Source organism: Dreissena polymorpha, chromosome 1 (genome assembly GCF_020536995.1).
Source record: "Dreissena polymorpha isolate Duluth1 chromosome 1, UMN_Dpol_1.0, whole genome shotgun sequence".
In the NCBI taxonomy this organism is placed as follows: Eukaryota; Metazoa; Mollusca; class Bivalvia; order Myida; family Dreissenidae; genus Dreissena; species Dreissena polymorpha.
This window is the reverse complement of record NC_068355.1, coordinates 7,399,050-7,426,276: the sequence shown is the minus strand read 5'-3', so window position 1 is coordinate 7,426,276 and position 27,227 is coordinate 7,399,050. Positions and strand designations below refer to the sequence as shown.

The 27,227-nt window shown below is 34.7% G+C and overlaps 2 protein-coding genes and 1 long non-coding RNA gene across 8 annotated transcripts in view; 1 reads left to right on the top strand and 2 right to left on the bottom strand.

The window, feature by feature from the left end:
• LOC127869957 (trafficking protein particle complex subunit 11-like) overlaps positions 1–1,157 on the bottom strand; it is a 69,890-nt gene extending 68,733 nt beyond the window's left edge. The window contains exon 1 of one of the 2 annotated variants that reach the window (XM_052412631.1): positions 1,050–1,157. In XM_052412631.1, the coding sequence (XP_052268591.1) occupies positions 1,050–1,147 (98 nt within the window). In that variant the 5' untranslated portion in view covers positions 1,148–1,157. The remainder of the gene's footprint in view (positions 1–1,049) is intronic. The other variant, XM_052412617.1, reaches the window with a different exon arrangement.
• Positions 1,158–2,714: 1,557 nt separating this feature from the next.
• The window catches only part of LOC127869864 (unconventional myosin-XVIIIa-like), a 146,679-nt gene continuing 122,166 nt past the window's right edge, over positions 2,715–27,227 (top strand). For 2 of the 5 annotated variants that reach the window (XM_052412582.1, XM_052412544.1), the window contains exons 1-2: positions 3,176–3,327; positions 6,377–7,445. In XM_052412582.1, coding sequence (XP_052268542.1) covers positions 6,393–7,445 — 1,053 coding nt within the window. In that variant the 5' untranslated portion in view covers positions 3,176–3,327; positions 6,377–6,392. Of the gene's footprint in view, positions 2,859–3,175; positions 3,487–6,376; positions 7,446–27,227 lie in introns of those variants that run through there. The other 3 variants (XM_052412557.1, XM_052412552.1, XM_052412564.1) reach the window with 3 other exon arrangements.
• Positions 8,127–26,356, bottom strand: LOC127870233 (uncharacterized). The gene is made up of 2 exons (XR_008044712.1): positions 26,252–26,356; positions 8,127–8,321 (listed from the first exon to the last, which is right to left on the bottom strand). It is a non-coding gene; the product is annotated as an uncharacterized LOC127870233 (long non-coding RNA).

The window sequence follows — 27,227 nt, the reverse complement described above, 5'->3', positions numbered from 1 at the left end:
AATGATAATGTTAACCTTATGAAATATACGTATACCGGTGTATAGCGTTCAGCATTGTAAACGTTGAAATAAATACATCTCGGTATTTCTTCATTGTCATTATGATTTGCGGTGTACTTACATTATATAACTTATTTATTTTTAATAATTGAGTCTCAAAGTTTAACAAAAGTGTTTGTTCCGTACTTAATATTATGGAGTCTATAATCGCATCTATGATTATTGATATTGTATTACAACAAGAAGGGATGTTACCTGTAATCCTTTTAACTTTCACAAGAAAACATAAGCGTCTTTTATACAATGTTTAGTGTTTTTTCCTTTTAATTTAAAACCCTTGGTAAATTCGCCTGTTAAATAGAATTAAAGGTGATAAATCAGTATTTGTACAATACATTACAGAGAGTCTGTAAAGTCTTTTACCTCTATAGTCACATAAATATCGCAAAGATTGGAACACAAACACATTCATATTTATCGAATATATTTGACAGTTTACTTGAACCAATACTCAAACTGCTAAAATTACTTCATGTTCACAGACAAAGGGCAATTTCTATAATAAAAGCGTAAGATGTATTATGCAGTTCGTGAAAATATATACATTAACGCATATGTCGTATGTTTACAGCTATATTTTTATCTAAATATTCATGAAGTTTTTATACGAATTATGTAAATACGTTCAGTCCATATTATTATACCTCACTTTTATTTACAATGCTAAACTCCCATAGGCCATCGTGACATAGAAATACTAGGCTATCAGACACAGCGGGAATAAATTTACTGTCCAAAATATACTTTATCCCGCTGCCATAGCAATCACGTGCCACCAGCGGGAAAAAAATTACTGACAATAATATACTGTATCCCGCTGCCTTAGCAATCACGTGCGGAATGTTCGAAAATTACAATCGTAACACTTCGTCCATCTCCGGATTCTCCGTAAAATCGTCAAAAGATGCATATAATGGCTATATTAGAGCATGGTTAATGTTCAGTATTACTGTTTCCTCACAAATATCATAACTAAAACGAAAACTTACGAATCTGAAACAACTTTTTTCAATTTTGTCAATTTACCAAATCGTGAAAAGATCCCTTTAAACAAATATTTTACTGTTAAAAAAACCACCACGTCCATAGTGTTGTCCCAAAATGTTTCGTCACCAAAATGACGTCACACAAGTACGTCATAAATTGCTTAATCAAGTGATGAAAATAGAATACGGAAAGCTGGTTCCGTAATATATTTTTAAAGAAATAATTGACGACTAAGAAAATAATGGGATAAATTGATTACTAGGTCGGTGCCGAATAAAGCGAAGTTCAATTTGCTCTGCCCGTAAATCTGAACCACTCAACATATTAATGGTTGTTCATTGCTGAAATAAAATTCAATTATTGAAAATTAACATTGTTCATGGTTCATATAAATTGTTCATGTTTGAATAGTTTATTCGGTATAATAAAATAAATATTACATGTCTGACAGGATGACAGTAAATTTGTCAACTTTCGGAAAAATACTGTCAACCTTGGCTTCGCCTCGGTTGACAGTATTTCCTCAAGTTGACAAATTTACTGTCATCCTGTCAGCCATGTTATATTCATATAGAATCTACTATAGACTTTTTTTTTGACATACAAATATTTTGTTTGTTTGTTGTCTAATAGGAGGTTTTTGTGTGACGTCACAAGATGGGTTTTCCGTTACTAAAAATAGATTGGCCGTCAACTTCTTGATCGCGGCCAATTACATTGTATCAGAGTAAAGGTCGTCGGAAGACTTAATACTTACAATTTTACAAAACAAAACTATAAATACCCGTATTCTTTATTAAAATAAGAATTTAATAAATGATATTTCAAAAATGATAAAACATAATAATTTGAATATTATTATAAGTGGTGTGGATGCGATAGTGTTATTTTTCGTCCGCGATTGAAATTTAGTGTAAGGGGTGCATTGAATCAGTTATAAAACAAAGCCCTAAAATAGCTCAATACATGTATTTTTAATTTTCTTTTACATTGAATGAATTTTCGTTTCGTAAACATTGAATGAAAATATAAATAAATTAAGCATTCAAATCGAAAAAAACACCTGCATATTTTGCAAATTGATCTGTCTTTGCATGTACACGTACTAGTATATTGAAAACTCGTCTGTAGTGATTAATAGCGATACAAATCTAGCATTTTATGATTACCATTAATCTACACATTTAATTTATTTAACGCAAGTATTTTATATCCCTATAATGACCAAACGCGATTGCTTGTTTTCATGATTATGTTTCGAGCACTGTAGTAACGCACGATCTGTACAAATTATAGCGGAGTTTACATTTGCAGGTACCCGTTAAATACGTTTATTGTGTAGCAGTAAATGTGTACAATATTTTTAATGTATAGTTATTTAACACTTTATTATTATGTTTAAACTGGCTAATATATATACTTAATAGTTCCTAGCTGTTAATCCATTTCGGACAAATGTCTATTTTTAAATATGTTCAAATATTTTATTCAAGCAACTTTTAAGTTTTTGACTAAATATGTCGAGAAATGACATGGAGGTATCATAAATTGTGTTTAATGACCAGACACATGTGGTTTATGCAGAGACCCCATACAGAGTCATACAAGTATAGGTCCCTGGGTTTATGACACACTGTTATCTTAGTAATTGTCTGGACAGTATCCGATCATATCGAGATAATTGGTTTGTGATAACGAAAGGGGCAATTAAACACTGGGTTAAAATGCTGAAACAAAGAGTGTCAAAATTGGTGTGAACAATTGAATAAAAAACGTTACCATTTATCAAGAGGATTTAGTTAATCTGTAAGGTAAGTTTTTACAGACAAATAGGTTCAAATCAGTTTCTATATGTTGATAACATAAAATCAATCAATTTGTTGTTTGTTTTCGTCCGTATTTGTGTTCGTTAATTAGATTCAATTTAATCTGAAAGAATTTCAATTTCTGAGTATTTTTTGTTCTTCAAAAAAGTCGCAAATATGTTTGTAACCTTATCACGATGCGCTTCATCAATGAAAACAATAGCAGAATGGCCGCAGTTTTGACGGCCAAAATTTGAGGATGCGCAAACGTGACGTCATTATCGGAATCCCCAAAACCTCCTATTAAAAATTCAACATGTTTGAAATTGATGATCAAAATATGTTAGTGTATATTAGCCGAAAGCTCACGCCCCGTGCTTGCGGTTATAACAAATAAATCTCTCGCTATATCCAAACCGTTAATTTTGGAAGGAAGAAGATCATCTTGGGTTTGGAATAAAAGCTTTCTAAGAGGGTACATTAAAATGTGTTGAACTATTTCGCATAGGCATGTTCTGTTATTTTATTCTTGCACTTAAAAGAATTTAAATTGCACTCTGACACAAGCATATTTTGTAACTTGACGAGTGTCCGAGCAGTTTCGAGTGTTCACTAATTCAGCTGTCAACGGAAGGTAAACTCGAAACAAGATTCTCGTTGTGTGGCTTAACACTGTTTGTTTAAATGTAAAAAGAATGGAACATCTCAATCTAAACAGAATTAATTTTCAGCTACCCATCTTATTTGTTGAGGCACACAGTATTCTATTTTTCAGTGTGTCTGTATCGTCGAGTATCCCAACATCGTGGGAGTTCTAACATCGTGGTATCCATTATTCTCATGACCTCTCGTCGCGTGCGTTATTTTTCCGCGTGCGACTTATGTCAAAATTGACAGCGGTTTGTTTACACAGCGTCCGATAAGAAATTCAACGAAAATGCGATTCAAACAGGTAAATAAGAATAAATGTATTACCACCTTTCTTGAAAAATGATATTTTACTATTCTATGTTCATAGCACGTGAAAAATGACCGATATAACGCCCCAAAGTGTTTCCCCAATTGTTTTCGTTTACAGAGCAGACGACGTGACCTTTCCAGGGCCGCGTATGCAAATGAGTACTAGTATTTAAATTTTAGGCCAAGCAATTTTTATTTTTCGGTTAAAGTGACTTGATATTTAAGCTGTTTTCTACATTTTATCAATGGTCTCTAATAAAATAGCACTGATTTAAATGGGTTAAAGAGTCTAATTAAGAGTCTCAAAATCAACGAAAATTTCGTAAAGTATTTCGTCAAATAAAGTTAACACCTAAACAATCAGTGTTCCTTATAGCAAAAGCCACAATTTCAACGCTAGATGTGGTATGATTACTAGATTTTTGTGATACAAAATGCTCGTTTTTATTTATGTGTGACCACAATAAATTCCATGTTAATTTCCTGCGATTATATCTATTGATACGACACATGAACACTAAAATGGTACCATGTTCAAACCATAATTAAAAACGAGCATTTTGTATCCACAAACAACTAGTCTACCAGACCACATCTGGCGTTGAAATTTCGACAATGACCACAAGGAACAATGATTTTTTATTGTTCAGCTTTATTTTACGAAATATTGTACGTAATTTTCGTTGATTTTGAGTAGCAATGTTACTTTTTGTAAACGCAGCTAATTATATTATGTAAGGCTTGGGGATCCCTTTTACTGCATGCGGCCATTGCTGGTTCCGAGGAATAAGTTCTGTTTTAATGAGACATACGTAGATAGTGTTTTTGTTATTTTCAGTGTTCAAAAGTTAGAACTTGTTAATCCCACATAAAAAATTCTCAGGTAAATGAAAGTTAATTAGTTAACAATTGTTTCGATTGGCCTTATGCAAAAAAAATAACATTTTGAAACAGGAAGTTGATCAATTTTAACCTGGAAGGTTTACCACGAACTTAGGATACACAGGGACCGAGACGCTGAGCAATGGGTATGCAATGAAAAGGTAGATTGTGTAATATTTAGCTGCATGTTTTTTGTTTTATCTACCGTAGTAACATTAACCGATAACCGATGTAAAATGTAAGTGTTGAACCGCCAAGATCTCTTGACAGTTTACGTCGCGCGAGACCGACTTTCGTTATTACCACGATGTAAGGATACTCGAGGATACCACTACGCAGGTAACAAAAGAGTGGGCCTTTTAATCTGTTAATTCAACATTTCCTATACATCTGGTAATTGGCACACCATTCTCCACAAATCTTATTCATATAGATAAGTTTTCTTTACCATGATGTCTGCACTGTCATCAATCATAATGGCGAAAAAACTCTGATTTAGAAATTGCTGAAACAGTATCTCTCCTAATAACACTGCAGATACACTTCTTAATTTCTGTTCTTGTATCCCAACTCAAGTTTTGATACAACATTCTTCAGCAATTAATTTTCAGTAACTCAAGCAATTTGTAAATTTTAGCAGAAGCGAGTTCTTAAATAGCAGCATGAAATTCGCTGTCCAAAAAACTTTCATATCTTCATCATCTACTATAACTTAAGGTTCCTTTTCATCTTCTGAGTTGTCAGAACATTCATTTACTGCACGTGCCAGTTTTTTCTCTGCAGTTTGATGCTTATTTGACTTACTTTGTTTTTCAAAACTGTTCCTTTAAATGTTAGTAGAACCTTCATTTTCCTAGATACTTTGAACCTTTTTATTTGTACAATATTACAGTTCAGTCTTATTTCTGGGCCTTCTTCATGAATAGTTAACCAATTTAATTTTCTTTCCACGATTTGGCAGTTTTGTTAGACAATTAGTCACCACCATGATTTTTTGTTATCTTTTATCATTTCAACCACTGTGAGATTGCCTGAAATAACTTGAACAATTCAAGCAGCATCAGAAGATTCATATCTATTGACATATTCTAATACACTTCCTGAATGAGCCGATGGTCTCTTAAAACGTCCCTTTTTTATCCAAAAACACAATGGATTTAGATTTAGATTAGAAGCTTCTTTTTAACTGATTGACATACATTCAATTCAAAGGTTTACTTACACTCCAAACTCAACTGGATGATTGGTTAGTACCTACATACATAATCGGTTAGTCTTTTTAATAAATCAAAAATATGTTCCAAGATTTGTATTGGGTAATGTTACGTACTGGTCATTTTTTTCAATGTGTTAATACGCAGATACGCATCTTATCTGGAGCTCTGGCTAAAAAATTGCAGCTATAATTCCAATTTTGTAGAGTCTAGGAAGTAAATTAAATAAGTGTGCTGGAATTTTATAAACTTTGAAATGTACAGCCACTTTGACTCTATGTCACATATTTTTGCAAGTCAAATTGACACATGTATGTCAATGTTGGTGAGTCATAATGTTGTCAATCATTAATTCTAATTATTTAAACAAAATCAGGATCTAACGAAAGCTTCTACAATCTTGTTTTCATCTAATGTTTGTCATTATTTTATTTGAATATTATTATTAGGCTTTTTTGTCTATTTCAGCTTAACATCATTCAAGATGTTCAGCTTCCTGAAAAAAGACAAAGAGCATCAAAAACAGAAAGAAGAGCAAAGAAAGGAAAAGAAGGAGAAAAAAGAGAAAGAAAAGAAAGAAAAGCATAGAGATCCAGTGACAAAAGAAGAATTGAAAAGACTAGAGGAAGTAAAGCAACAAGTTTTAGGAAAGACCAGCGGTCGTGGATCACTGGATGATGATGGTGGTTTCAAACACAGAGACAGTGACAGCTCAAGTCTCGGAAGTGGGGAGAGACCAAGTCCACAGCGAGAGCATGCACAGCCAATCACTGGGGCAGCAGGAGACATGCTTCGTAAGCCGCCACCCACCTTGCCAAAACCAAAAAGCATTTTGAAGTCAAAGGGTGATAATATTGCAGTTCCCCACAATTTAGATGACACCACTGTTTTGAAATCCAACACTGCATACAACGTAGAAATGAGTGCAGTGTATCCAACCAAGGAACAAGAATCCACAGTTCAAAGGGACGCTAAGGGATCTGTCAAGGACCGCCAACCAGAGCAAAGGGACTCTAAAGGATCTGTCAAGGACCGACCACCAGAGTTCACACCCCCTCCACCCCCTGATTCACCTCCTCCTGAGAAAACATTTAAAGCATCCTTGAAGCTTCCAGAAATTGTGCCAAGTAAAGCTCCAAGGGTTCGAGAGCTCATCATCAACAGAACAAAAGCTGGTGATTTTGGTTTTAGCCTAAGAAAAGGTACGATAACACAGAAATCACATGACGGAAATGAAAAGAAAATGACTGTTATTTTTGCAGAACCAGGTGCAAGTCAGTTAACCAATCAAACAGGTCTTATTCCTGGAGATAGGCTCATAGAAGTGAATGGAGAGAATGTGGAGAATACATCAAGAGAGGAAATCATTGACATGATTCGTAAAACTGGTGATACTGTTATTCTTCGGGTTCAGCCCATTCCTGAGCTAGTGGAGCTTTCTGTAAGACCAACTATTGATGGGAATTCATCTGTAGAGATTCAGGACGCACTGGTGCGAGGAGGAACCTTAAAAAGGACAGGAATATTCAACAAAGAGGTACTGTGCTTAATATTTGTATTCACATCAACTAAGATTTCAGTGATAATAAATGTACATTTTAAGCATGCATATTATATAATATCATTTTTGGTGCTTTTCATGATTGTTTTGATTGAAATAACATAAACATGAGAACTTGTTACAAAAGCCATTATAAAAATAATGAATCAAATATGTTACAAACATCATGAGATTATATTTTTTCTTGTTGAAGTTATGAATGATGGTTGCACAAATATTCTTTGTGAGTTATCTTACTACCGTATTTTCCCTTGTATAGCGCGCTCCCATGTATAGCGCGCAGGCTGTTTTATTAATGCAAAAATGGAGAAAAAAGTATTTAAAGACAATAAAACCATCAAATCGGACCGAAAATGGCCGCCATTTTACTATTGCGCAATCCATTAATCCGGGGAATAGGAAAGCTTAATTAAGCATTCAAAATAGGAAGCATCATTATGAATTTAAATTTGAATGCTGAATAAAAAATTTGTGGCGCATGGGAGACAGGGCTACAGTTGTTGAGATATGTCAGTATTGAAGTAAAATTGTTAATCTATTATTTGTGTTTTTCCCAGGCCATTCTAGCGTTGCGAAAAGCCACGCCACCCTCCCGGATCGCCACTCTGCCCTTTTCAAAGGCAAATTTCGCCACCCGCCCTTCTTTTCAAAGGCAAATTTCGCCACGCGCCCTTATCGATAACATCTTTATTGCCTTACGATCTAACTTGGTCCGCAAAATCAGCGTCCTTGATTGTCTGTGACGCTCTGACAGTGCTTGATTTACTCGAGAGACGTCAACGTCTAATCGACTATATTAATTGAGCAGATTTAATCTATTACAGTGCTCGATTTATAGGTAGGTCTTACTGACTGCTCCAAAGCTGTGAATTAGTCATGCATGAATAACCCCGTGTCAGTATCAATCGATAATGCCGGAGGCTATGTTATACCAAGCGCACTTTTCGGTCGGCAATGTGTACTCCTCCACGATAAAATCATTACTTCGGAGACTTTTGATGAAAAACTTGATGTTATTCTCGTGGCAATTGTGCATTGCATGCAATATTCAGTTATATCAAAACATATATTTTTACGCATAATAACATTTAAAATCACATACAAATTTATTCTTTATCGTTTTTGTCTTTAAGATAATTAGATCTAATTATTGAAATAATTACTGAGACGTATACTAATTTAACAAAATGCGAATCGCGAATACGATTTAACGTTGCTATGAGCACCTGTCGCTTACATCATTTGACATTTTATTAACATGGCGGACTATACAGAATTAAATTGTGACTCGGTAAAAAAAAAGGCAAATAACGTCGTAAACGATTGAATTAACGATGGAGATTATACATTAAGAAGGAATTAATGAAATGTCTGTGATAATCAACGATGCATAAAAATGTTTTAGATAGCAACAACATTATTTATTTATATGTAATCTACTCGGTGGATGTATGTCACGGAAACGAGTGTATGCATATTGTTAGCGATCAATTTACTCGCAATGTTATTTTAAACATCTGTCAAGATTATTGTTAGAAAATGGGATAAGACAAACATGGTTTCATTTATATGTTAGTGGATCTGTGTATAATCAGATTCATATGCATATACAGTTTATTGAAACAGCATGGAATTTAAATGTACATTGCAAGGTAAATATATTAATATAAATCATAGTAAGTTAAATACATCTATTACCATTAAATGTGCTTGTTTATATGTTATTTAGTCCACAACTGCTTCTGATGCAATTACATGTTTCCCCGTAATTCAGGTATTCAGGGAACGTTTTTGCCCTTTTTTGCCCAAACTGCGCACTTAAATGCCCTTTTTGAAAGTAATGCGCCATGCCCCTTTGCCCTCCTGGGAAAAACACTAATTATGTTGGACAAGTTGGGTTATTGTTTGTCGCACTACACAGGCGTGAATGTAATGAACAATTAAGTCGCCAAAAACCTGGACCAAACTGGAAAACACTTTAGAAGTCCCTGTTCACACCTATAGTTACCTGCAAAAAAGACCAAATACCTTTACCAGTCCAACTTAAGCTGCCTAATAAGACCGAAAATGGCTGTAGAAAAGCACAAACAAAGACAGATAAATGTTCGCATACTTTATTCAAACGTTTTATTTTTTGTAAATAATTAATGCTACCCTGTTCATATCTGCCGTTACCTACATGTACTTTTTGTTGTTTCGACAACGGCCCCTTCAGTCTGTAAGATTATAGGGTGTAGTTTTCTGGAATACAAAAATGGCAGCTATTATGAATATTTACGATTGCGAAATGCATGTTTTGTAATTAAGCAGCCAGGATAGCGTTGTATCAATGTATAACGTGAATAAACTTTTTTATTTGAAATATGGAGGTTAAAAATTGAAAGCTATACAAAGGAAAATATGGTAAACAATTGTACTGAAAATGTTACAAAGTAACATGCCACCTGAGGTGGTGCCTACGTAAGGCCATCCTTTAAAAATTGCTTGTTTTTGACAAGGAAATCCATAACATGGCAGGCAGGCAGGTAGGTACACAGATTAATATTTTATCACAAATACTCACACATGTATACTCAAACATATCAAACTCATAAAACAGATATCAACCAGTGCCCCAGATAATTATTTCGGTAATAGGGTTTTCACCCACTGATTTTGAAAAATAGGGTGATTTCATTCTTGGAATAGGGTGAAATGAGTTATAAGATGCATACAGTAAAACCATTGCTGCTTTACTTCTGTTGAAGCTGCACACAATTGTATTGATTCAATAAAACTGTAAACTAATATAATTAACTTTAATAAACTGATGTTTCATAACATCTTTAATCCTTAAAACTGTCAATAATATAAACTTTAAACTTAAAAAAAATCGATAACACGAATGATTCGGCACTTATTGACTCTTGCTTTCTTGGTTCGATAAAGTTAGCGATCGACACATATTTTGGCGCAACAATTGCGGACGTCTTTCTCTTAGACATTTTTATTACGCATCGTATTAGAAACTGAAAGTACAGACACTTTACAAATATTTGCACAATGAACGACGGATTAAGTCAGATTGAAAACGCATGTATGTCGTCGTAAATAATTTTGTCAGCCGCTTTATTTAACTATGAAATCTAGTCCGCAGAGCGTTGAATAGCTTTGTCTGTTTTATTGCCCCGTCATCCAGGCGCTTGCTGAATAAAAGCGTCGCCGCGTAACGAAAATAATCACAAAAAATACCGAAAATGAGCAAAGTTTTTTCGATCAAAGCTATTGTATCGTACGCATTAAATAAGACGAATGTGCATAAAAGTCAAATCGGGTGCGTTTTCAATATGCATGATATTGTATTTCTTTGCGTTTTTAAACATTTTAATAGGGTGAAAGACGCAGATACGCAGCTTATCTGGGGCACTGATCAACAGAACTCATGGGTCAAGGGTTAAATCCTCTTATCAACGTCAAGCTACTATTTTTTTGTTGAATTATGATTATGTTAACAACAGGCTGTGTAGGAAATTTAGGTTTGGCACTACATGTAAGAAACACAGTCGTCTCTTAATTGAGCAAGGTGTCAATCCTAAACTCTATACCCCTGACATTGTTAACTTACCCGTCAATATATTCTATATAGGGAAATTGTTTAATTGTTTGATACAATTTTTTTTAACTATTGGCGATAAAACATACATAAACAAGTAAGTTCCTTGAATTAACAGGTAAGTATAAGTGATATTACAACTTCAAAACATGGGAATGTTTGGAGTTGATTTGGTATAAAGGATACTTTATGCATTTGGGAATGTGATTCAATAAACTGTAAAATCACCACAATAATCTGGATATGGTGTCCACCTAGCTATCGGGAGGTCACAGGTTTGAATCTCACTGGGGGAGCGTTCTTTAATCTCCCCAAAGACCCAAAAGTACTGGTTCTACCCAGGCCTAAGACTCATTGAATAGTCAAAGGAGCCCTGCAATTAATGGGAAGAAGAGGAAGATGAACTAACAAGACTGCAAGGGCAATGTCCCATGTGGTAGCAGTCAATCAAAATGTACAGCATCCTGAAATATTTATAAATAATGAACAGCTGCTTTAAGGCAATATATCATTGTGAGTTGCTATGCATAGAGTGTTGTCTTGTACATGTAAACTTGACCAATCAAATATACAACATTGACCCAGATCAAGACAAAAATTGAGGAAAGATGCAATTTTAGTCAGGTAATCCAGAACACATTTTTTATGCTTCCCGAACATTTTCGGAGAGCATATAGTTGCCAGTTTGTCCTTCCTTCCTTACTTCCTTTTGTCACTCTTTTGTTACAGTTTCTCATAGTGCCTTCCAGGGTTTTTTATCTGATTTTGGGGAAAGGGCCTGGGTTTTTTTTGAGGGGAAAAAAATTGTGCGAAATGCCGGATTTTGGGGGGGAAAATAACGCGAAACGCCGATTTTGGGGGAAAATAAGGAAAGTCTTTAATAATCAATTCAACATATTTTGCTGTTTTTAAAACAAATTAAAGGCAACATATAATTAAATTATGGAATATGTTATATTTTTTACACCGGATCAGGTAAACTTATGTATAGAAAGTTAAAAAAAAAGAAAAAAAGTATGATTTTTTTTTTAGGGGAAAAAAATGAAGTCTGGGGGAAAATTTACCTGCTGAGGGGAAAAAAAATCCGAGGGGAAAGGGCCGATTTTTGGCGGGTCCCAAAGAAGGAAAAAAAGCCCTGCATTCAATATTTTACCCATCTCTACATATTTGACATGTAGGTGGTACCTTGCATGGACCTCTGCCTTTTGATGAGGTTTGAGGTCACTGGGGTCAAGGTCAAGATAACTGAGGCTAATAATAGATTTTTTAGGTGGTTATTGCCCTTCGATAAGTAATATGACAATCTAAAGGATTTGATGTTTCTGTGATAAATCACAGGAACTTATTATCCAAAGTTTATTAAACCATGCTGTTCTTCATGGTGAGCATAGCTAAATATGTCATATTGTTTCACTCCAGTGAGTTTTCAAGGAGTTATGGCCCCTTGAATAATAATTAGTTTCCACACAATTAACACATAGATTGACAAAGCGCATCATCGGGGAGCATCCATCAGTTCCACTGATATTCTTGTTTAAGGATGACCTAAAGATAGGCATTTTAAGTGCCATGTTGTGATACTTAGCTCTCCAAAATAGTGATTTCAGATGTAATATCAGAGGATTTCATGTTGATATTGCATAAGCCAACTAACACCATTTGTTTGCCTCAGAAGGATACAATCAATAGTTTCGGATTCTGATATTTCTATTTACCTAGAGTTTTTGATTAACACTCCTCATTGCTTTTTCTGTTGCATTTTTAACCAAATTTCCACAAAAAAGCAATCTTTTGGGTCAGTTTTTTGCACAATATCAGAGTTTCATGAGCAGTATTTGAGCCTTGCTGTGCAAAAAGGGGGCTAAATACAGGTACATTAAGTGTTGTCCCAGATAAGCCTGTGCAGTCTTCACAGGCTAATCAGCGATGATACTTTCCGCCTCAACTGAATTTTCGTCAAGAGTCTTCTTTTGAACAAAAAATGCAATTAAAGCGGTGTCATCCCTGATTTGCCTGAGCGGACTGCACAGGCTAATCTATGATGACACCTTATACACATGCCTTAAACGTCCTTTTCTCAGAGCATTTCTCATTAGTTTATGAATTCACAAATCTAGATCTGCATTCTAGTGTCAACTATTAACATTCTCTTGCTTGGCTCTCCCTTTGTAAGTGGATATTGAAAATTATCCCACAGAAAGGTCTATGCAATTAAGACCAGACCATAAACAGTATGCATGATTCAATATATTAGTAATAAGTCCATAGATCTATTGTTAAGATTGTTGATCTTAAAGATTCCACAACAATGGCAAGTTGTAATTACTAAATTTGAGGGAATTATACAAATGATGGTCAGTCAAACTGAACTACTATAATTATGCTGCCTGCAGCTGTGAAGTTCTGAAGCCAGTGAAAACTTACACATACAATTTTAACTTTTTTTAATATTTCCAAAATTGTGAGTCTTTAAATTATTTTATGAATAAAGCTAGGTTACATTGTAATTAAATATCATTTTTCCAAATTGATTTTAGTTGACACTGACTAACTTAACAGGTATAGGTTGTATTCCATAAATGGTGAAAAAAGAAAACAACAAGTCAACGACTCTTGTTTTGAACGATGCTGAGCTTTGTTTTTACCAAATTTAATATGACTGCAAATTAAGTTGATTTTTAATAATTCTTGCAATTGAAGACTTATAAAGAAGGTGTTTATGGAAATTATTTCATTTGAAGATGGTTAAGGAGGTTTTTATGTTAATCAAAATGTTAAGAACAACTCCAGGTTCTGTGTTCTATTAAACAAGTTACTGTTTGTGTATTATGATTTTTTTGTCTCTTAATAAAATGGTTGATTTTGCTTTACGGCAATCATTTGATATTTGTATTTTAATACCAACGTAGACAATCTGTTGCACATTAAATTTGAGCCACGTTCTGAGAAAGCTGGGCTTAATGCATGTGCATAAAGCGTCATCCCAGATTAGCCTGTGCAGACCGCACAGGCTAATCAGAGACGTCACTTTCCGCTTTTATGGTATTTTTAGTTTCATGGAAGTCCCTCCTTGCCGAAAATCAAGTTTAGGCGGAAAGTGTTGTCCGTGATTAGCCTGTGCGGACTGTACAGGCTAATCTGGGATGGCACTTTACGCACATGCATTATGCCCAGTTTTCTCTGAACGTGTCTCATTTGATTAAACTGGGATGTACACGTGTGTAACTACATGTTTGTCACATTAAGGTTGCTTTTATTACTGTTTAGAGTAATGCAGACCCAATATAAACATGGACGTGAATTTAAAATTTCTTGCCTGTTTGTGGTATTTTAAATTTAACAAGAAATGAAAATAATGTTTAAGGATTAATGTTTCTTCAAAAAGTAATGTAAATTAATATGCAGTAGTAAACGCACATTAGTTCTGATACATGTTATGAGATTTGTTTGTTCTTATCCGTCTTAAAGTTTTAATGGGGTCGTAAAAGTAGAAGATGACACATCAAACCCTAGTTTTATGTTATCTTGAACATATTTAAGAGTAAATTCTTCTCTGACTTCTCTGGGTAAGCTTTGATTCCAAATATTGGCAATGCTTGTACATACATAGATAGGAATAGAGAACGTTTATACAGATAATGATTTATTAATATATGTTTATTATCGAGTCAAGTTGGTCTTTTGTTACAGCTGTGTAGTTTAATGTTAAACCCTTTTATGCCTAGCGGCTAGAAAAAAGGCCTTGGCAAACAGCCAAGACCCAGATGAGACGCAGCATGATGCGGCGTCTCATCTGGGTCTGCGCTGTTTACTTAAGGGCATTTCTGTAAGAAATATTCTAAATATAGAAAAAATATACAAGACATCCCTAATTTTGTAAATAAATTGATCCAATTTAGAAGGATGGGAGAGTCCACTAGGCATAAATGGGTTAAATGCATTTTATGTGATCTGTCAAGAAAGTAGGTAAGATAGGGAATACCACTGCAAATAGCAAAAAGGACATTTTATTAGTTATAAATTGAAAAAGTCTATGTACAGCTTAGTGTCCAGTAGAGATTAAAGTAAATTGACACAAAACAAATTTCACTTTTTATGTCACCGGTAGGGTGGCATATAACAGTTGAACTGTCCGTCAGTCAGTCAGTTTGTCAGTCCGTCCGTCCGAAAACTTTAATGGCCTTAACTTTTTCAATATTGAACATAGCAACTTGATATTTGGCATACATGTGCATCTCATGGAGCTGCACATTTTGAGTGGTGAAAGGTGAAGGTCAAGGTCATCTTTCAAGGTCAAATGTCAAATATATGGTGTCTGTCCATCCGTCCGAAAACTTTAACATTGGCCATAACTTTTTCAATATTCAAGATAGCAACTTGATATTTGGCATGCATGACTTTTGTGTATCTCATGGCTTTGAACATTTTGAGTGGTGAAAGATGAAGGTCAATGTCATCCTTCAAGGTCAAATGTCAAATATATGGCGTCTGCCCGTCTGTCTGAAAACTTTAACATTGGCCATAACTTTTTTATGCCCCCGGTAGGGTGACATATAGCAGTTGAACTGTCCAACTGAGTTGTGAAAGGTGAAGGTCAAGGTCATCCTTCAAGGTCAAATGTCAAATATATGGCATCTGTCCGTCCGTCCGAAAACTTTAAGTTTCACCATAACTTTTTTATGCCCCGGAAGGATGGCATATAGTTTTTTAACTGTCTGTCTGTCTGTTCGTCAGTCAGTCCATCCGTTCGTCTGTCAGTCCGTCTATCTGTCCGTCCGTCTGTCACTCCGTCTGTCTGTCCGAAAACTTTAACATTGCCTATAACTTTTGCAATATTGAAGATAGCAACTTGATATTTGGCATGCATGTGTATTTCATGGAGCTGCACATTTTGAGTGGTGAAAGGTTAATGTCAAGGTCATCCTTCAAGGTGAAAGGTCAAGGTCAAAGGTCAAATTTTGCAATATTGAAGATAGTAACTTGATATTTGGCATGCATGTGCATCTCATGGAGCTGCAAATTTTGTATAGTGAAAGGTCAAGGTCATCCTTCAAGGTCAAGTTCAAAGGTCAAATTTTGCAATATTGAAGATAGCAACTTGATATTTGGCATTCATGCATATCTCATGGAGCTCTACATTTTGAGTGGTGAAAGATCAAGGTCATCCTTCAAGGTCAAAGGTCAAATATATGGCTTCAAAGCGGCGCAGTAGGGGGCATTGTGTTTCACAAACACAGCTCTTGTTATCTTTGGTTATATTTATCACATGTATTGTTCCTTATTATGTTATCAAATATTATTGATACACCTTTATTTAAAAATTAATAAATTATTATTAAGTGGCCAAACAACATAAATTACTGTTTGTATTTATTTCCCAAAAAAGCAAAGCACTGTAACCATTCAATGAAAAACTGTATTATAAACTTAACGATAAAAACCATGTACAGCTTTAAAAGCTTGTTGTTCTTCTTATTTTAAAATAAGGGATCTTTTCACGCTTTGGTAAATTGACAAAATTGAACAAAGTTGTTTCAGATTCGTAAGTTTTCTTTTAGTTATGATATTTGTGAGGAAACAGTAATACTGAACATTAACCATGCTCTAATATAGCCATTATATGCATCTTTTGACGATTTTAAAACCTAAAAATTATAAAGCGTTGCAACGCGAAACGATTGAATAATTTGGAGAGTTCTGTTTTTGTCGTTAAATTTTGTAAAACTACGAAGATTGCTTATATAATGTATAAAATACGTCAAGAATGTGTACTCGGCGGAATAGCTCAGTAGGCTAAAGCGTTTTTACTTCAGGACTCTGGCAGGACTCCAGGGGTCACTGGTTCGAAACCTGCTCCGGGCAATGTTCTTTTCCTTTTTTTTTTTTTTTTCTTGATTTTTTACTGGAGCTTTTATGATCCAATGTTTACATTTATCAATATAAAGCATTTAATGAATAAGTTAAAAAAATGCCAAAATCTGTGAAAAGGCCCCTTTCAAGGTCAAGGTCAAATGGTCAAATTTTGCAATATTGAAGATAGCAACTCGATATTTGACATGCATGCGTATCTCATTGAGCTGCGAATTTTGAGTGGTAAAAGGTCAAGGTCATCCTTCAAGGTGAAAGGTCAAGGTCATCCTTCAAGGTCAAAATTTTGCAATATTGAAGATAGCAACTTGATATTTTGCATGCATGTGTATCTCATGGAGCTGCACATTTTGAGTGGTAAAATTTCAAGGTCAAGATAATCTATCAAGGTCTAGGGTCGAAAATACAAATCCAAGGGAAGAAATAAGCTTTAATGGAGATTGATATCTGACCTGCCAAATTATATATAAAAAAAACTAATAAATCAAAGCGGCGCTGTAGGGGGCATGGCGTTTCTGACAAACACATCGTGGTAAAATGTCATGGTCAAGGTCATCCTTCAAGGTCTAAGGTCGAAAATACAAATCCAAGGGAAGTAATAAGCTTTAAAGGGAGATAACTATTATATATAATAATATGAAACCACACAACTGAAGCATAATCAAAATGACATTTTATGGTCAAGCTAAGCACACAATGACACTTTTGGGCATACAAGTATCTTAGGTACTTAAAGGTTACCCTGTGAATCTACAGTCACGGTAGTGGCTTATAATTATTTGCTACTAAATATAGAGATTTGTTAGAGACAATTATTTTCAAAGGAAGTAATTTATATAATTATAAATCTCAGATTATATACTTCCTTACTAAGGATTTAAGTTCTTTTCACAGTTACTGTACAGATTTTGTATTTTGTTTATTTATAACTTAAATGATTGATTTGTCAAAGGTTTTTTTTAAATGATATAACTATCATTTCTTTCCTGTACTAATATGTGAATGGTTGGTTTCATTATTTACCTGTGGACTTATGTACATAGATACATGATGAACTGTGGCTATGATCTCTTTGATAAACCACAGGCCTTGGTAGTCAGCGATGTCTGACTTGGTCATTTTTGACTGTCTACAGACCCCCCCCCTCCACGCGGCAGTGTGGCATATAGCAGTTGAACTGTCAGTCCATCTGTCTGTCTGTCAGTCGTCGGCCCGAAAAAAGATTTCCTTAAGGAAACCTTCAGTTGTGTGTATTCCAGTAATGTGACTGAAAGGTTGCCACATATCCCATTTTCTGACTGGCTGATGTTTACTATACTCATTATACTCATAACATAACGGTGTTTGTTACAAATGAATGGGAATATCTTCAGTATTTACTGTTTGCAACTGCAGAGATCAAAGACCACTTAAGTTGCAATGCTTCACAAATCATATCAGTGCAAATTATTCTACCAGTTTCTGTAAATTAGAAATATTGCATTTATTTTCTGCTTGTGAAATGAAGAGTACATTTTATTTTGATATTAATGACTGTATGATGACCAAGTAACTCCGTACATGAGAGAGATATAACGATACCTGTGTAATAAAAAGTGTGCATTTGTTTGTATAATTGTATAGTACATTTTGCTATAAAGTAAAGTACTGTCAGATGGTAGATGTGCTCATGATAAATCTTGGGTATTTTACACTTTGGATATTTTTCTTTCTCAAAGCAACCCTGTTATTCATTGAAACTGTTTCAGACATCAAGTTTACACAGTAGGTGGAGTAATCTGACAGTGTGGTTACCTGTAGAAAGCGTTATTATAATGAGTCAATAAACAAGTATTATAGCCTGTAGTCTTCAATGAGTACAGCAGTTTACCTTCATTAACTCTCATTTTCATTTCTCAATGTCAATTATATCATTTATCATGTTATTTCTTTTCATGTATAGTTCGTTCATACATTTTTTTGACTACTCGGACATTCGTTCCAATGTTTTTTTGACAACCTGGATAATCGTTCCTACATTATATGGACAGAACGGTAAATCGTTTCTCTAGAATCACTTCCCTGACATTCCTTCTCACATAATTTTTTATGCCCCCAAAGGGGGGCATATAGTGATCGGACTGTCCATCTGTCTGTCCGTCCGTCCGTCTGTCCGTCTTTCCGTCTTGCCGTCACACTTTGGGTTAAGGTTTCGAAAAATGCTCATAACTTCTATGTCCTTTGAGATGTAACCTTCATATTTGGTATGCATGTGTATATGGACAATGCCTTTTCATACGCACAAAAATGTTGACCCCTGTGACCTTGACGTTGAACTTAGGGTCCGCGTTTAGGTTTGGAAATCTGTGTTTAGGTTTCGAAAAATGCTCATAACTTCTATGTCCCTTGAGATATAACCTTCATATTTGGTATGCATGTGTATATGGACAAGGTCTTTTCTATACGCACAAACATTTTGACCCCTGTGACCTTGACCTTTAACTTAGGGTCTGCGTTTAGGTTTCAAAATCTGCGTTTAGGTTTCGAAAAATGCTCATAACTTCTATCAAAGCGTGTATAGTGGGCTTATGTCATCTTATGGTGACAGCTCTTGTTCTCCCATACATTGGTACAGTACACTCCACGCATTTTTCCCAAAAAACGCGCTCAATCAGTTGAATTAACATGGCTGTCGGGGGGGGGGCAGTTTTCCTTATTTGGCTATAGAGAAACACTATAGAAGTCACAATTTTTGCCCAATCATCATGAAAGTTGGTCAAAACATTGGTTTTATTTATATCTCGGACGAGTTTGAAAATGGTCCAGATCGGTGAAAAAACATGGCCGCCAGTGGGCGGGGCATTTTTCTCTATATGATTCGGGAACATAAAGAGAGATGTATGTTATATTGTAATAAATGTCCACACCGCCACACTATACACCCCTCTTCACTCCACCTCTCCCTCATTTGTGATTTAAATTGAGAGTCCCTTCACCTTTAAAAAGAAAATAGATGAGCGGTCTGCACCCGCAAGGCGGTGGTCTTGTTAAACATTTTAATAGGGTGAAAGAATGGAGATACGCAGCTTATCTGGGGCACTTAGTCAAGTGACTCGCAGAATACCAGAACGAGGCTGAATGTGTATCCATTTATAATACTATTAATAGTGCCATGCAACCCAGCATCTGATTTCAACTCTTCACTCTTTTGAACATTTGCAAACGATGTAATGATAATGTCAACACATGATGATAACAAATTAGCATTAATATATCATTATGCTTCCCATTGTAAGTTTTAATACATTTAATACATTTTTTGATTTTAAGTACTTGGTTTTATCATTTGTTTTGACACTCTTCGTTTGAACATTGAACATCAAAGATATATCAATAATCTTGTTTATTGATAGATCTGTAGTTTAATTGCCCCTGTGATCTCATTATGATGTCTGATCAATAAACATTTATGATATGTCCATGTCTTCTCATGGTACTAGTATTGCTTAGTCATTTCTAGGAGTAATTTAAAGCCAAATAGTCAAACTGTCAGTAATTTTTCCAAGCAGATTATCAGAAACTATAAACTGTATAGATATTAGCCAGATAAATCATAACAATAAAGTAAATGTCGGACATTTGTTACCATGGACAATCTTCCCTATGCTAATTTTAAAACAGGCGGACATTTGTTTGTACATCATTTTGACAAACCGGACATTTCTTCCTACATTATTTTGACCCCCCCAGACATTGGTTCCTCAATTATTATCTTGGTCATTTTTATCCCATTTTATCCAAAATAATATGACACTCTGAGCAATTTTTAGCCAGTATTGTTAAGTTGTCATTATTAATATAACTGGCCTCATTACACAAGTGAGCAGTCTATGGCCATCTTGCTTTATGGTTGAATATCATAGATTTCAGACAATCAGTGCAGTCATTAATGCAATCTTTTTACACCTTTCACTTGTCATAAGAGGTGAAGCAGGCCATCATTTTGATGTGGCAGTGATGTTATTTTAAACTACATTTATTGACTGCTTTCATGGTACCTGCTTTGAAAGATGACAGCGTGACTTTATCATAAACACAGACATCTGTTTGTTTGTTTGAGTGTCATTGAGGCTATCCATGCATGTATATACCACTGACTATGGTAGTTAACTATGATCCATTCAAAGCATTCAAGTATTGTCAAGTGATTTATTGACAATAAACAATATCTGTATTATTAAATTATTGTGCTTAGCTGTTTGCCCAGTATAAAGCTGTTTTTAAACCTTTCTTATAACATTGCCTTTTGTTGTGTTTGCCTATATTGTCGTAATACTCGTTATTTAAATTGAAGGAAACCAATGAACACATTTTATAATAGACCATGTATAAATGAGGTCACTTCTCTTATTTGAAAAGATTTGTGTTGCACTTATTTATTTAAATATCATAATTTATAATATTTCCTTCTTGAATGGTGTTATGTACTTTGTCAACCCTGGAGTAAATATTTTAATGCTCCATGAAGATTTGCACAATTTCAGCTTCACATGTCTAGGAACTACATGGCAACTTATATAATTATCCTCCAAACCAGGAAATCAACCCCTAAGAAATTGATATCTATGTTAACTGTGTAAAGCACAGAAATACAGATGTTTGCTTGTGCCATCTATCAAAATGTTTTGAATATGTTTAAAGAAGCAGAAAGCTAAAATTAGAACACTAAATTAAAAAAAAATCCAGTTCCCTCTCTTTTGACACTATTTAGTATTTTACTCTTTGATATTGCAACTTTAAATTCTTCAATACTTAAAAATAACATCTACCTTCACTGAAAGACTGAAGGTAGATAACTCTGTTTCCCAATTGCAGTTTGTTTTTATTTGTTACCTCCCTTAAGAAATTCATTTCATCTGCACCTGAATGCCAATAAATTGCCTTGAGGATAAGATAAGCTGTAAACACATTAGACTTTAAACAGATTTATACCAGTATTTCTGCAAGATTCAATTTTACTGAATTGTCTGGCTGTCTTAGAATAATGTTCTGTCGGAAACCTGAATCAGGGGCATGCACTGGCCTTGTCTAAAGCAAACATTGAACGTAAGCTGGATTAATGTAAAATTATCTAAACAAATGGTATGATAGTTGTGCATTTCTTTTCAGTTTTAGAAGATTTAGTTTTATGTTCCTATGTTTAGAAATGGAGCTGCATGATCAACCAGAAACCCACCACTGTTGTTTTTGTATTTCAGATGTTTCCTAAAATATTAAAGCAATATAATAGATCATATTTGGTTTAGGTTTAGAAACCTTATTTTTTCAATATTGCCTTGTAGAATCATGGAAGTACAAATTTATTGTCATGTTGATTTGGTTACATATCAGATTGCGTGGGTTAGGGTAAGGAAGGTCATACAATTCACATCAAGGGTCAAGGTTACACAAATTCTTCATGTAAGGTCCTACTCAATGATGGATGATAAAGCTTAAAAACTTATTTATGTTATTTCCAAGTATGTCATGGCGGATGTTGTGCAAGGCTCTGAAAATTTAGTGCATATTAAGATTGAATGTTTTCGTGGAAAAGGCAAGACTTTTTAATTCACCTGTAAGATTTCTATTTAAGAAAATGCTCCCATAAAGCAATTTCAACTGTTTTGACCATTTTAAGCATGAAAAGCACAATTTCCTCGAATTTTACACCGTTCCCATCATCAGTCTTTTAATAACTGGCCATGATTTTATTGTGGAGTACACAGTAAGGACGGACTAGTGTGGTGAGGTATTCACAAAGCCAACAAACTGCAATAAACCACTGAAATTATAGATTGATTGTGACACGTGGTGTTTCATGCACAACTGATTCAAGGCCGTTTCCATCTTCAGTGCCTTGGGGCCATAAACGTGCCTTTTGTAAACAGTGTCGGGCATTGTGTTGATTTTTATAGCGGTGAGAGTTTCAAGCGAAAGCTAGTTTCTTTAAGAAAAATTGTCCAAGAAAAAAAATGCTACAATCTGGTTGATTTGGAGTAATTGTTGTTAGATCTACTAAACTTATGCACTGCGACAGGGAAGCAAAATAAATAATTTCAGATAGTTTTGTTTTTGTCCATGTGTTGATGCAGAATGATGACTGGCATAATTTTCGCATGCGCAAAAGTTCGGACATTCTGATTATGAGAAACAAATAAGTTTATCAAAGGATTTTGTTTTTATTCAAAGAGGATTTTAATTCGGAGTCGGACTTCTTCTTTGACACAAAAACAAGGAGTCTGGGTCTCATTTCTATGAGTCTCGGACTCTCGTTAGCGTCGAACACTTGTAATATCAGATTGTTTAAATTATGCCTCTTGGGTCAAAATGAGCCGCACATGTGGTGATTGGACATGTGTTATACATACAATAGTAATATATGTTCCATGTATGCCCCTGTTTTCAAGGTTAGCCTGAAACAAGGGGTCTCAAGTATTACACCACTAAGCTTCAGTTTCTCAGGTGAGGCTTAACCCATTTGTGCCTAGTGGACTCTCCCATCCTTCAAAATCCTTCAAAATTGGATCAATTTATTTCCAAAATTAGGGATGTCTAGTATATTTATTTCTATATTTAAAACTCCTTTTAGCAAACAGCATCATGCGGCGTCTCATCTGGGTCTACGCCTTTTTTCTCATAAAATCAATGCAAGTACCCAATACTGCCGAAATAACTTGACAGCTCATTAAAAAAGTATCTGGTCTTGATATTTTACCTGCCGAGTTATTGACAGGTTTTAACACCCCCTCATGTCTATTTTGTTGAATAATGACATACTCTCAAATTATTTTGTCTGAAAACGTATTGTTTTATAGTTAATGGTGACCACTGCTTTTACAGGTAAAATTATTCTGGATTTGAAAGGATATTGTTTTTGTGTGTTGTTGTTTCTTATTAATTTTCAACACTGTGGAATTGCCTTCACTATTTGACCTTTTATGTGTCATTGACAGTAAACAATCTCAAAGGCAAAAATAGCAACAGTTTTAACCATTCATTATTATTAAGCTTTTTAATCAATAATCATCAAGGTTGGTTGCAACAGCGGGATTAAATCACTCAAATGCTTGGAACCAGTCAAATCTTTGGGCGCAGGTTAGAAAGAACCATGCTTAGGGAAAGATCGTATATGAGAAAAGGAGCCGGCAAGGACATGACACAAGTCACAGTCTGCCACAAGGTAACATTTTAGTAATATTTTTATTCCTTTTTTAGAAGCAGTCCTTAAATGTTAGCAAACATTTTTGCAAACAGCAAAGGCATTATCAGTGCTCCAGATAGGCCTAAATATATTTTTTTTAAAGACATAACATATTATTATTTATAAATCTCTTATTACATTGCAATACATAATAATATAAAAATAAAAACGCAACAGGGAGCATTACCGATACGACCGCGCGCTTGAAAGTGCCCTTTTGAGAAAATTCTGCACATTGAAAGTGCCCTTTTGACAAAAAAGCCCCCCCTGCCCTTTTCAAATCCTTAGTTTAAACATATTTTATTTCCAAATTGACAATTACAAATGAATTGTCCTTGCTGGAGCACTGATATTATGCCCTCCTTTGAAGAAGAGGGGGTATATTGTTTTGCTGGGTTTCTGTTGGAAGACCAGCCACTAGGTCGAAGTCAAGGTCACAACAATAAGTGTAAAAATTGTTTCTGATCAATAACTTGTCAGCGAATTGACCGATTGGCTTGCTACATGTGTATTGGCCTTGGACAGTAGATTACCCCTATTGAAAATGGGTCACTAGGTCAAAGGTCAATATCACTCACAATAAGTGTGAAAATAATTTCCGATCAATAACTCATCATCGAATTGACTGATTGGCTTGATACTTCACATGTGTATTGGTCTTGGAAAGTAGATGACTTCTATTGAAATTGGGGTCACTAGGTCAAAGGTCAGGTCAATGTGTCCCAATTAGTATGAAAATTGTTTCCAATCAATAACTTGTCAACAAATTGACCGATTGGCTTTATACTTCCCATGTGCATTGGCCTTGGACAGTAGATGACCCCTATTGAAAAATAAGAGTGAAATTTGTTTCTTATCAATCACTTGTCAACGATTTGACTGATTGGCTTGATACTTCACATGTGCATCGGCCTTGGACAGTAGATGACCCTTATTGAAATTGGTTCACTAGTTCAAAGCCCTGTTTAAGGGGCATATGTCTCCGACCACGGAACTCTTGTAGGCATTTGTTTTTCTACGTATAAACTGGTTTAGCTACCAGATTTGAAAGATTCACTAGCCCAGATCAGGTAAAACTAGCGCACTTTAAAATATTTTTTCAGTAACAAATTTCACTATGTGTGAATTCATACATCATCAAACAATGAAGATTACAACTATTGTATTCACTATTTATTGACATTTGACAACACAGTGAACAGATATATCTCCACGCTGTCGATGTCCACCAGGGATGGTATGGTGTTCAAAATGGTGTGGCAATGTACCACATTTACATAGAGTAAAAAAAGTGAAACAGAACAGTGATGCAATGAAAAATTTTATCTACCGACCTACACATACTGCAACACATTTTGCCGTTATATTTGAACAAAACAACATACACATTTTTAGTTCACTTTAATTAGAAATAGGTTAGGTGAAAACAAATATAATTGAAAAGTCAATTCTTCATATGATGATTTATGGTTTACATTTCTTATATTATATGATTTTTAATGATAAAGATTTCACTTATTGCAGTACTGGTTAGAAATGAAGCAAATGAAAAGACAAACATATTCATCATTTTGGCCCTCTGTGTACTTCCCTTCTGTGGTCATGCTTGATCTACAATCATTGCTAAAGGCCAATAACTGTTTCTAGCGTGAAATATTATGCACTATCTCTCTTTTTTTTCTCGCTTAATTACTCTTATTGATTATAAGGACATGCTGGTGCTTATCTTGATTATAGACAAAATTAAATGATGTAATGTTGAAACATTTTAGCCAAACTTATTATTTTATTACTAGTGTTTTTCCCAGGCCATTTTAGCGTGGCGAAAAGCCACGCCGCCCTCCCGTATCGCCACGCTGCCCTTTTGAGAGGCAAATTTCGCCATGCGCCCTTTTTTCAAAGGCAAATTTCGCCACGCGCCCTAATAGATAACATCTTTATTGCCTTACGATCTAACTTGGTCTGAAAAATCAGCTTCCTTGATTGTCTGTGACGCTCCGACTGTGCTTGATTTACTCGAGAGACGTCAACGTCTAATCAACTATATTAATTGAGCGGATTTAATCTATAACAGTGCTAGATTTATAGGTAGGTCTTACTGACTGCTCCAAAGCTGTGAATTAGTCATGCGTGAATAACCCTGTGTCAGTATCAATCGATAATGCCGGAGGCTATGTTATACCAAGCGCACTTTTCGCTCGGCAATGTACTCCTCCACGATAAAATCATTACTTCGGAGACTTTTTATGAAAAACTCGATGTTATTCTCGTGGCAATTGTGCATTGCATGCATTAATCAGTTATATCAAAACATATATTTTTACGCATAATTACATTTAAAATCACAAACAAATTTATTCTTTATCGTTTTCGTCTTTAAGATAATTAGATCTAATTATTGTAATAATTACTGAGATGTATACTAATTTAATAAAATGGGAATCGCGTATACGATTTAACGTTGCTATGCGCACCTGTCGCTTACATGGCGGACTATACAGAATTAAATTGTGACTCGGCAAAAATGGCAAATAATGTCGTTAATGATCGAATTAACGACGGAGTTTATACATTAAGAAGGAATTAATGAAATGACTGTGATAATCAACGATGCATAAATATGTTTTAGATAGCAACAACATTATTTATTTATTTGTAATATACTCGGTGGATGTATGTCAGGGAAACGAGTGTTTGCATATTGTTAGCGATCAATTTACTCGCAATGTTATTTAAACATCTGTCGAGATTATTGTTAGAAAATGGGATAAGACAAACATGGTTTCATTTATATGTTAGTGGATCTGTGTATAATCAGATTTATATGCATATATTGCTTTATTAAGATTGTCGTGCTGTACAGTTTATTGAAACAGCATGGAACTTAAATGTACATTGCAAGGTAAATATATTAATATAAATCATAGTAAGTTAAATACATCTATTACCATTAAATGTGCTTGTTTATATGTTATTTTTTACACAACTGCTTCTGATGCGATTACATGTTTCCCAGTAATTCAGGTATTCAGGGAACGTTTTTGCCCTTTTTTGCCTAAACTGCCCGCTAAAGTGCCCT